A 12,506-nucleotide genomic window follows, 5' to 3' on the forward strand; every position below is an offset into this window, starting at 1 on the left:
CGGGTGGAAATGATTAAAATCCCTGTTCTTGTCAGGGTGGAGCGATAGGTTTCATTTAGCCTTCAAATATTAACACAAATACACTCGTTAATCCTACCTCTTCAATCCTCCTGACATAAGCACAGTGCAGCATGTTGTCGTTCGTTCCCGATACAATTAGTGCCATTTAACTGTCACGGGAATAAAAGATAAAAAATCTCTTCCTTTTTTTTTTACTCTATGTGCGCGAATTTTGTTTTCATTTTATGTTATTCGTGTGTGTGCCATCCTTTGGATGGACGTTAAATTGGACGTCCTGTCGCACATTCTTCGGGGGGGGGGGGGGTAAGAGGGGTAGGAGGGGAAACGGAATGGGGGAGGCAATTTTTTAGTTACGAACAATTTGACTTATTTAAAAGTTCAGGAATGTAACCCATTCAAAAGTTAGGGCTGAATTGAACAAACATCCACTCAAATGGTTTCCAAACACGAGGCCAACATCACAAGGTTAATGACAATCAACATGCCTTGCCATATGGTCAAGAATTTCTTCACGAAAGAAACTGCAGCAATGGGTGTTGGTGGCCACGATCTCAGTAGACAATACAGGCCAATGCTGTGACTCCCTTCCAGACAACCAAGTCTCCAACCAAGCATGCACATCTTCCTGTTTGTGGTGGCTCGTCAGGTAGTACCACAGAGTGCCCGCAGAAAAAGTGTGGTAGTCTATGAAATAACATTGCATTGAGATGTATCATTGAGCACACAATTTATGGGTATACTTGTAAATGCAGCATTTGTATATCGACGCATGTAAATATGGACTCAAAATGTAGATGGCACACAAAAGGAAGAGGCATGATGAAACATCCACAAACAAACACACGGATTCACAATCAAAGTGGATTTTAGGAAACAAAATGGGTGGCCGCATACATTTATATCGGTTACGCAAAAGGATTTAACAACTCCTTCGACATTGAGCTGGTGTAATAATGTCGACCAAGTCTTCAGATGTTCACTTTTTTGTTATATCTGATAACACAATATTATGCTTTAAAGCAAGCTAATGCTAAAATAATAAAATGCAATTCAAAATGCTACCTATGATGCCAGCTTCTCTTATGAATCAGTTACCCTACCGCACTCAATGGTCAATTGTAACCAGATATCAGTAATTCACACAAACACCTGAACTAGGAAGGAGGTAGACAGTGGTGAATGGGAAGCAGGGAATATAGACTTTCTGCATTTAGTACATATGCAACGCAACACAAGAGGATTTTTACAAGAAATAAGATAACTTCTTTAGTAGCAGAATGAACATATTATTAAAGTAAACACTTACAAATAAAATAAAATTCAGGAAAAATGCCACAAGAATATTAAACGTCACTCTACACACCTCACTCAATGATTCAAGGATCAAAAGAGCAGATTGCTACCCAGCTTTCCTCATTCTTCTGCCTAACTCCATCATCATGCTGATAACCACAAAGGAACAAAAGGTAAAATTATGGGTGGAAAACACCAAATGCAAGGTGCTTGTTTCTAAAATGTTATCATGACAGGTTAAACTAGACATCTGTGATTTTTTTTTTTTTAATCAGACCACATGACCTTTATCTTCAACATTTAGGAATAGATTGTGAATTTAAAAAATGTGTCCCCATCTAAAATCCATCCATAAAACTCAACATTGTGAAAATCGAGAAAAATGATTCAATTTATGATGAAAAAGGTGTTTTTTTGTTAATTGGGTCAAAATCTGAAAAAAGTAGGTCAAGGACACTAATCAAATATCAGGTGCACAACTTCAGTCCAGATCCACGATGATGATGCAAAAACATCTTGAAAGGTCAAGCATTCTGAGATTCCACATTGGCAAAATTGAGCAATGACAGAAAACGGTTTTTTGTTTTTTTCAGATCACCATTTGACCTTGACCTTAATGCGGAGGGGTATGATGTAAATTTAGCATAAATTCGCCTTGTTCTCGGCTATCTAGAGGGCAAATTCATTCCAATCGGACATACCTTAGTCGAGTTACAGTAAAAAATGTAAAAATACATAATTAGGTCATGTCCTTAAAATTAGGTAAAGGTAAAAAATTATGTCAACCAGGTTTACTTTTTATTCCCTTACTGATGTAAAATTTCATCCTGAAAGTCCCAGCCAGCTCCAAGATACAGCTCAGACAAAGGGAGGGAAAAAAAAGGAAGGGGGAAAAACCCCCTACAACAGGTATAAGCCTTCCCCTATCCTATGGTGCGAGGCTTAAATATCCCTACATGACATGCAAGGAGGATAATTTGCATGAAGTTATAAAGGCGCATTCGTGCTTTTTAAAAAGTCTAAACATTTTAACTGTTTGTGAGTTTTAATGAAAAAAAAAAATGATAAACTTACATTTCAATTACAGGTTGTTAGGATAATAATGGAGGATGAAAGAAGAAGGGAGGAGAGAGATCAGGATTGTCATGAGGAAAGCGAGTAATGTTGTGGTGGAAGGCTACTTCTATCAGCAGCCTTTAAATTTAAATGCACAAAGCAATCGCCAAACTTTGTCTTGCATCCAGAAATTATGTGAACAGATGGACGCCAATATTATTTATCAAAATAAAATTACACAGACCATTGATTTATCTGTCAAATTTTGCTTCATAATTCCTTCTCAATACATTTAAGCAATGCAATACCTTCAGGTTAAGCATGCAAATCTCAGGAAAACATACTGCCAAGCATACAAAATGATTGATACCACAAAGCAAGGCCCTTTACTTGCTAGAATTAGCAGAAATGGAAACAAATTTTTCCGTGATGTCAAAAACGCTCAAATTGCATTTTGAGTGATGTTACATTTTGTTCCTCATTGGGATGGTACAAACCTCCATGCATACCTGCCCCTCCCACTCTGTTGCCCTGCCCCGGCCATTCTGGAGGTGATGGTGCTTTTTGCTGCGAGGCTCAGAGCGTTTGCATTTCACATAAACTTATTGGACGTTTCTCAAGTTGTTAGAATAACAATTATGGAAGGGGAAAAAAAAAAAATGCAGGCATCATATGTTCTGGGATGCATCATGCTTTGCCATCTAAATTAATCAATCAAGGTAGAGACACTTTCACATTACACACCGAATAAGTAACATACCATTCAGTCGACCACTGTCCAGCAATATTTTCTGTCGCGCATCTTCATCCAAGCCCAGCATCCATGAAAATCTCATGGGTTCAGCCTCATGATCCAATGTGCATGGGGAGTGCAACAAAGTGCCTAAAGGACACTGCACAGAGGGCTCTCTACAGTCTTCTTTATATTTACCGAACCTGCAATGAGGAGAGCATTGTAGCAAAAAAAAACCTTAAGTAACAACTCATTTATGAATACCAAAATAAAGTATGTTGTTAGAAATTGGGATGTTTCCTTTATTGTATGGTAGTGGTTTTGCTGATAGAGCAGCAGTTATTAGTCTCGCACCGAAGAGGTTGCGAGATTATTGTAACATCCCTGTTTGTCTGTCTGTCTGTCTGTCTTTGTCTATATTATTTTTGCTTTAATTATTTTTCTCTGCAACCGCTTGTATGATCAATGCGAAACTTTAAACATAACAAGGACTCCCCATGGAAATATTTTATTGATAACTCTGACACAATAGGTAACATGCTATGGCAGCCATATTTGATTAAAGGAAAAAATTTCGACATCTTCAAAAACGCTGAACATAAAAGATTGAAACTTGGCATATGTCATAAACACCCTATGGCCTATATATTGTGACAATGATGACATCATCAGTGAAGTGGTCGGGCAGCCATATTGGATTGTAAATATTTTTAAAACCTTTTAAAAACCCTCTCCAAAACCGCTTAACAGATCTATATTAAACTTCATTCATATGATCGATATTAAACTTCATACATATGATCGATATTAAACTTCATACATATGATCGAGCCATGGGGAATATACAGTAGTTTGAAATTTTCAACGTCATAGTTGACAACCGTGTTGGATTTAAGCTAAAACCTTTAAAATCACTCTCAAAACTGCTGAACCAATGGATCTAGAACTAAGTATATCATCGACTACCCATGGTGATACAAGGGTGATAACAAATGTCATCGGTCACGTGGTTCGTTCGGTAGTTATAATGATTTTAACGAAAACCTAAGAAAAATTCCTTTCTTGAACCGCTTAATCAATCGATGCAAAACTTCAAATACAGTATATGGTCGACTTGATTTTTCATGGAGAATATAGTTTGAAATTTTTTACATCATATATCACATAATCTGGCAGCCATATTGGATTCAAGGAAAAAAATTGGACATTTTCTTCTCCAAAACCGCTCAACAAGAAAAATTGAAATTTGCCATGTGTCTTCAATTCCCCACGGGGTATATAGCATGATAATAATGGCATCATCGGGGAAGTGGTATTCCAGCCATAATTGGTTGAATGAAAATCCTTATCCAAAAAATCTGAAACTTCATACATTTGATTTATGACCCGATGCACGTGAAGAATGAAATTTATGACATCGGTCATGTGGTAAGGTAGCCATATTGGATTGAAGATGCAAACGTAAAAAAAAAAATCTTCTCCATAAGCGCTTAACAAACCAATGCGAAACTTTATACGTATGATTGTTTAGCCTCACCATGGGGAATATATAGTTTAAAAAAAAAATTCATATCAATCTTCATTGACTCAATTTAGCCTTAATGGGCAAAAAATGGTCATTGAATATCCTAATAATCAATTAATAATCAACAAGGTTATGGGTAATTGCAAGGTATGCAACATAATAGGATGCATGGATGATATGGGTATATGGGCCATAATAGCAGTGGGCCATAATAGTAGCGTGTTTTTGTTCGGAATGGTATATTTGTTCGGAATGAGCACTCGAGTCCAGATTATGCTCTCCAACGAGTGTCGTTCTAGTTATTACCTCCGCCACCATAGGTAGACAGAGGTTGTTGATTATGTTATTGCTGCAAATGAGATTTTACATCTTGGAGACGAGTGATTATTCTTAATATGTCATAAAAATTTTAGCATGTGTAGTTGTAAAAATGAAAAAGTAGCATCACCGCCCTGGTGATGCCCCGTTATAAAGTGGACATATCCTTTATGAATATCTCAATACTTGGTTGCCTGCCGACAACATAAGCTATTGTAAGCTCTGACCCAGTCCATTTATTGCCCCTTGATAAGAGTTGCTAATAACCCTCGCAATTTATTCATGGTACTATGCCAACTCAATCTTGCAAGAATTTATTGTTGCTCTCTCCATCTTTAAAAAATGCCTCCATTGTGAGAATCAGCATTCATGCTTCCTTTGTGCATTAAACCACCAAAACTATCATTTGAGAGTTTGGCATATGCGCAGTTCTGACTGAAACATCTGGTTTCTGGTGCTGTTTAAATACTCCCCGAGTTCAAATGAAAGAAGCGCTGTGGTCAACGACAACTAAGATCAGGTTTGGTCAAAGATAAGATGAGTAGTGAAACAACAGAGTGAGATCGCAGTGCTAATTGTTAAATAACGACTATCCCCTCTCTCCCCCCAACCACCCGAACCCCCCTCCCCCCCCCCCCCCTCCACCCCACTCCCACCCCTCACCTGCTCCTCTCATTGCCAGCATAAACCCTGTCTAGGTAGTATTTTGTTAATCGTCCCTTTCTTAAATGTTTGGTATCAAGGTTTTCAAATGGTCCCACAATTTGGGTGTTCCCGTCTTTGAGGTATCTATATTATAATAGCCGTAGATGATTCTGTCTGTCTGTCTGTCTATCTGTTGGGTGTCTGTCCGGGGTGTGGCTTACTCGGTTTGCAGAGTAGCTCCACCCATAGCTCCACCCATTCTGGGAGTGGCTATAAACAAATATCCACCATTTTATTAACTCGCATAGCTTTGAGTCCTGTTTTGTAGGCCCGTGGTGTCTTGCTCTCCCCCAGTTTTATTTCAAATCAAATTCGATAAATCATTTCATTTTTCACAGTCGCCAACATAGTTTTAGACTCGGTTGAAAAAAAACGGGAAGAAAATCCGATGAAAGTTGCCGTTTATAGAACGAAATGAATTCTCAAAGGCCTGTAACTTCAAGGCCATTGAGTCTCTCTCACGCCTTTATCTCCAATCTAACTCACCATATGATTTCATTTTTATCGATGGTTTTACTTTTAGACTCGGTGTCAGCAATAATTGAGAACAATCCACACACGCGGGAAAATGCAGAGATATATTTTTTAAAATCGCGTCATGGTGTATCATACACCGCCCAACATGACACCGCCGGCAATGTGTCGATATATATTAAAAATTCGCTTTTGCTTTTCCGTTATGATATATTACTATTTCGTTTGATGATAGTCGTCACAAAAACGTCAACAATGATGCCGACATATATTTCTTCGTTTTTATTTCATTCAACATATTAGCCGGAAGTAAAATATGTTTCAGGAAATTACCGAGAGATATTTCTTCGTTTTTTTTATTAGTTATGTGCGCATACACTTTAAATAGGTTTATTTGAAATCTTTAATTTTCCACAAACATTCCACACACGCGGGAAAATGCAGAGATATATTTTTTAAAATCGCGTCATGGTGTATCATACACCGCCCAACATGACACCGACGGCAATGTGTCGATATCTATTTTAAATTCGATATATCATTTCATTTTTCACAGTCGCTAACATAGTTTTAGACTCGGTTGAAAAAAAACGAGAAGAAAATCCGATGAAAGTTGCCGTTTATAGAACGAAATGAATTCTCAAATGCCTGTAACTTCAAGGCCATTGAGTCTCTCTAACGCCTTTATCTCCAATCTAACTCACCATATGATTTCATTTTTATCGATGGTTTTAGAGTCGGTGTCAGCAATAATTGAGAACATTCCACACACGCGGGAAAATGCAGATATATTTTTTAAAATCGCGTCATGGTGTATCATACACCGCCTAACATGACACCGACGGCAACGTGTCGATACATATTAAAAATTCGATATATCATTTCATTTTTCACAGTCGCTAACATAGTTTTCGACTCGGTTGAAAAAAAACGGGAAGGAAATCCAATGAAAGTTGCCGTTTATAGAACGAAATGAATTCTCAAACGCCTGTAACTTCAACTTCAAGGCCATTGAGTCTCTCTCACGCCTTTATCTCCAATCTAACTCACCATATGATTTCATTTTTATCGATGGTTTTGGACTCGGTGTCAGCAATAATTGAGAACATTCCACACACGCGGGAAAATGCAGAGATATATTTTTAAAAATCGCGTCATGGTGTATCATACACCGCCCAACATGACACCGACGGCAACGTGTCGATATATATTAAAAATTCGCTTTTGCTTTTCCGTTAAGATATATTACTTTTTCGTTTGATGACAGTCGTCACAAAAACGTCAACAATGATGCCGACATATATTTCTTCGTTTTTATTTAATTCAACATTATTAGCCGGAAGTGAAATATGTTTCAGGAAATTACCGAGAGATATTTCTTCGTTTTTTAAAATTAGTTATGTGCGAATACACTTTAAATAGGTTTATTTGAAATCTTTAATTTTCCACAATATAATTTACTTGCCATTTATCATTTGATGATTACGAGACAAATTCCTCTTGAGGATCGTGACAATTCATGCGCTGCGTGGAAACTTCTATTTCCAAAATGAATGAGACGATCGATGAAGAACGCAGACTTGAACAGGATGCAGCAAGAAAACGAATGAGACGGGCGAACGAGTCCATCGACGAACGTCAATGCAAACTTGCGGGGTCACCCGTGGGAATCCCACGGGCATGGATGTGTGTGACATTTCGACATATTGAGTTAGATGCTGCACATTCATTTTTACAAAATGGTTACTGGCAAGTCATCAGATCCAGAAATGGTGTAAAAACCACCGTTTAGAGGCCATTTTTCCCCGCAAAGCGGGGGTTGGCCTTTTCGGGGACCGTGGTAGTTGTTGTTTTTTTGTCCCCTTTTTGAAGCAATGTTTTACGGCCGGATGCCCTTCCTGACGCCAACCCTTTTTGCCGCCTTCAACGACAAACAGGGAATTACCAGTGAACTGGTACTCAATTAGCCGACCTCGGAAGGATGACAGGCTGAGTCAACCCCCCTGGCATTAATTCGGCGATCGACCGAGATTCGAACCCAGGATCCTAAGCCGGCACCCTAGCCGCTAGCCCAACACCAGAAATGGTGTCATGAACACAATTTATTTACGCACAAGCACAAAAGCAAGACGGGCCGATTTCCGATTCCGACGGGCGAGACGGGCCGATTTCCGATTCCGACGGGCCGATTTGGAGCAAGAAAAAGAACGAGACGGGAGAAAAAGGAGAGAAACGAGACGGGGAAAGCCGATTGGAGAGGCGAGTGAGGCGCGATTGGAGAGGAGTGTGAGGCGCGATTGGAGAGGAGTGTGAGGCACGATTGGAGAGGAGTGTGAGGCGTGATTGGAGAGGAGTGTGAGGCACGATTGGAGAGGAGTGATTGGAGGGGAGTGTGAGGCACGATTGGAGAGGAGTGTGAGGCACGATTGGAGAGGAGTGTGAGGCGCGATTGGAGAGGAGTGTGAGGCGCGATTGGAGAGGAGTGTGAGGCGCGATTGGAGAGGCGTGTGAAGGATTGGAGAGGAGAGGAGTGTGAGGGATTGGAGAGGTGAGGGATTGGAAAGGAGAGGGATGTGAGGGTTTGGAGAGGAGAGGAGTGCTAGGTGGAGAGAGGAGAGTGTCAGGTGGAGACAGGAGAGTGTCAGGTGGAGACAGGAGAGTGTCAGGTGGAGAGGAGTGAGGGGTCACATATTATGTGAAATAACTAAATTCACACCATTTCTGGATCTGATGACTTGCCAGTAACCATTTTGTAAAAATGAATGTGCAGCATATAACTCAATATGTCGAAATGTCACACACATCCATGCCCGTGGGATTCCCACGGGTGACCCCGCTAGTATAGTAAGTAGTCACCTCTGGCCATGCCCTGTGGATGGTCATGACTCCCAAGTGCATGACAATATTTATGCTCAAAGTGCGATTGTTCTTTTTAAAAAGAATTGTGCTCCATTCAGTGTTCACTTCTTAAATTGTACCTCGAAGGATAAATACAGGGGAAGTGGATCTGATGGTGGCTGAGCAGTGAGGACATTGATTCATCGGCATCCAAGAGGTTACGGCTTCAAATCCAACTGACAAAAGGCAGCATGAAGGAAATGGATACAAGGATCTTGGAAACCAAGCTAAATAAATACAATACTATGGCGTTATCAGATTGTCGTCTAAAAGGCAAATGGCTCATGGCTTCCAGCGAAGGGCGTAACTGCCTGCACCCCCAGTTACGAGTGCTCACATTGTGGTCGACACCGAGCACCTTTCAGGCAATTTGGGTCTGGATACAATAATGGTACTTGTGGAAAGGGAATGTTGTCAATAATATATTAATCAAGTGATGCAAATGTATTTTTTAACTAGAACGGCACTCAGTAGAGAGCATACCTCCACCTGGTTGGCCATATCACTCAATGGTGAAGAATCACTAGAAAAATTATACGAGTTGTATCCTGAATCGTTTCTTCCTTGTCACACACACAAACTGTCCAACAAGTTTCGTCCAAATCCATCCATAACTTTTTGAAATATCCTGCTATGTTTCATTTTTGGCCAAATCACCCAATGGTGAAGAATCACTTAAAAATTAAATAATTCTCTTATCCGAATCCACATTCAGATCTTCACCAAAATCGAATCGAATCGTCCTTGTCAGACACCCAACCGGTCCACCAAGTTTTGTCCAAATCCGTCCACAACTTTTTGAGATATCCTGCTATGTATCGTTTTTGGCTCTATCTCCCAATGGTGAAGAATCACTTTTAAAATTCTAGTAGCTGGATCCGACTCCGGATCTTCACCAAGATCGAATCATTTCATCCTTGTCACATATGCTACATCTCTGCCAAATTTCGTCCGAATCCGTCCACAACTTTTTGAGATATTTTGTTCACAGACAGACAGACAAACGGACAGACAGGGGTGAAAACATAACCTCCATCCACCTCTGGTGGTGGAGGTAATTCATAAAGAAATAGGTTATATTGGTGAGAAAGTGAGAGCAATAGAAGAATGGCAAACCTTTATTGCTGTAAATATTCAGAAATCAGTTGACTCGATGGCATTGCTGAGGTATGGCATTTTAGTAGCCATCTTCAAATTATATTTTCTCCTAAATTTGTCAGCTGAGCTGAAATTGTATCACGCATCTTATAGCATGTGACAGTCATAGGAAGGAAATTGTTGGTTGGATGGTCATTTCAATATTCTACCTCACCTTTTTGATTAGATGATGAGGCCAACATAATAATTTGAAGGGGGAAGAGGAGAATTGTTCAATTCAACATCAGTATGTGGTCACAGCTCAAAGGGCTATTTACCCACTTAACCACATAGCCATTCACAAAGATTGTTAATTGGATATGACGCACAAATGCAATGTGAGTCACACTTTTGATACCATATATGGCAGCATTATGTTCATCAATGGCATATATTTTATCTTGACTGGAGTACTGTGTTTATTAAAAATCCATCACAAAATAATCAAATTTCAGGAATGCCATTAATTCTGGATTCATACTTCATGAGTTATCAGGGTAAGGTAAGGGGCAAATAAGAAATAAGAGGAGTTCACTTATAAGTAACGTCAACGGAGGAGGAGGCTACTCAGCTCATCAAACCTTCACAATGATTGCCAAAGTATTGTTGTTTGGCTGTGCTCTATCCTTTTTTAAATTACATACCAAATTAATTTAATTCCAAATAGGTACTGAGAGGGAAAGTGAAGAAGACAAATAAGTGAAGGGAGGAAAGTTGAAGGAACGTTGGGGTGTGTGGGGAGATGGCTGCAAATAGATGCAGCAGAATGTATTTGTAAAAAACAAAATTACAATCAAACTAGAATGGCACACTTTGACGTCGTGATGTCAACCGATATGCCTCTGCACAGAGTATTACATCATTATACACTAGTGGGGTCACCCGTGAGAATCCCACTGGCATGGACGTGGTTACTGGCCATTTAACAGATCCACAAATGATGTAATCTACACAATTTATTTACTTCTGATAACACGTGAATGCATTTGCGTGCACATGGGAAATACAGTTTGAAATTTGCAATTATATCTCATGCAAAATGTGACTTCAAGAGCTCAAATCCTCTCCCTCCCCACCCCCATCCTATCCGGGGGAGAGTGGGTCACACACACGGGGGAGAGTGGGTCACACACACGGGGGAGAGTGAGTCACACACACGGGGGAGAGTGGGTCACACACATGGGGGAGAGTGGGTCACACACACTGGGGAGAGTGGGGGTCACTTTACTCCTCTCTCCTCTACAACTCCTCTTCACTCCTCTCCCTCCTCAACCAGTCTCCTCTGCCCCCACCCCAGTCCTATTCCCCCCACCCCCAGTCCACTTTCCCCTTCCCCTCCCCCCCCCGCCCCCCCACAGTCTCCTCTCCCCCTCCTCACTCCAGCAGTTGTTCCAATCGAGCAGGTATGGCAAATATTAGAGGTAATTTAACTTTTCTCTTGGAGCAACAGTGTAAATCCGTCCCCTTGTCCTGTTCATTCATTTGTAAAATATTTCGCAGAACAGTACACGACGCATGGTGACATCATCGGACTCGCACCGCAATGTTGATCTTCAACAATATTATCCAATACTTCATCCGGATTCATTACAGCTGCTCTTGTATATGTTTGCTGAGCACACATACCTTCCAATGTCTTTGTTGCTCAGCATCCGTCTGTGTTAACGTTAATTGGTGGTCTCGTTCTGTTCCCTCATTGTTTTATTCATTTTAGAGATGGCATTTACAAACGCGAGTGGCGACACATAAACGATGCTCCGCCATTCTCCCCACGTGCAGAGTACCTAATTGCAACTTTTTATTGTGACTACTGTACGTCTAAGGAATGAAACATTCCGACGATACAGCTCAAATGGAAAAGTCCCTGGGAAAAAAGTCTTTTGGACGGTGTATAAGAACAATACATTGCACCTTTCTGTCCCACAAAAACCAAAGTTACTCTTTTCGTTACAGCATACAAAATGACATTATTAAAATTAAAGATTTCAAATAAACTTATTTAAAGTGTACGTGCACATAGCTTATAAAATAAGAACGAAAAAATACCTTTTGTCTGTTTATTTATTTTATTTAATTTCCTGTCTGTGTTTATTTCTTTATTTTACATATGTGAATTATATATCCATGCACACGTGAAATGGAGTTTCTTTAATGATCCTGGATATAAACACGATTGATTCAGCCTTAAAAACTCATGCGAAAACCCCAAAAAAAAATTTATGAAACATTTCACGATTTTATTTCCTCTAGAAATGAAACGCATCTTCTTTGGGCGCGCCGAATGAAACAGGCATTGCCTGGTTTCCTTTGCTCGAGTTGTAATCAAAATGTACCTTTGTTTCTTCA

The 12,506-nt window shown here is 39.9% G+C and overlaps 1 protein-coding gene across 4 annotated transcripts in view; it reads right to left on the bottom strand.

Moving 5' to 3' along the window:
* The window catches only part of SPG11 (SPG11 vesicle trafficking associated, spatacsin), a 251,910-nt gene that overhangs the window by 178,387 nt on the left and 61,017 nt on the right, over window positions 1–12,506 (bottom strand). For 3 of the 4 annotated variants that reach the window (XM_078772351.1, XM_078772350.1, XM_078772348.1), the window contains exons 14-15: window positions 3,131–3,306; window positions 507–705 (exon numbers count right to left, since the gene is read on the bottom strand). In XM_078772351.1, the coding sequence (XP_078628477.1) occupies window positions 507–705; window positions 3,131–3,306 (375 nt within the window). Of the gene's footprint in view, window positions 1–502; window positions 706–3,130; window positions 3,307–12,506 lie in introns of all 4 variants that reach the window. The other variant, XM_078772349.1, reaches the window with a different exon arrangement.

The sequence above is a fragment of the Myxine glutinosa genome, chromosome 2 (genome assembly GCF_964187855.1).
Source record: "Myxine glutinosa chromosome 2, kmMyxGlut1.1, whole genome shotgun sequence".
NCBI lineage: Eukaryota > Metazoa > Chordata > Myxini > Myxiniformes > Myxinidae > Myxine > Myxine glutinosa.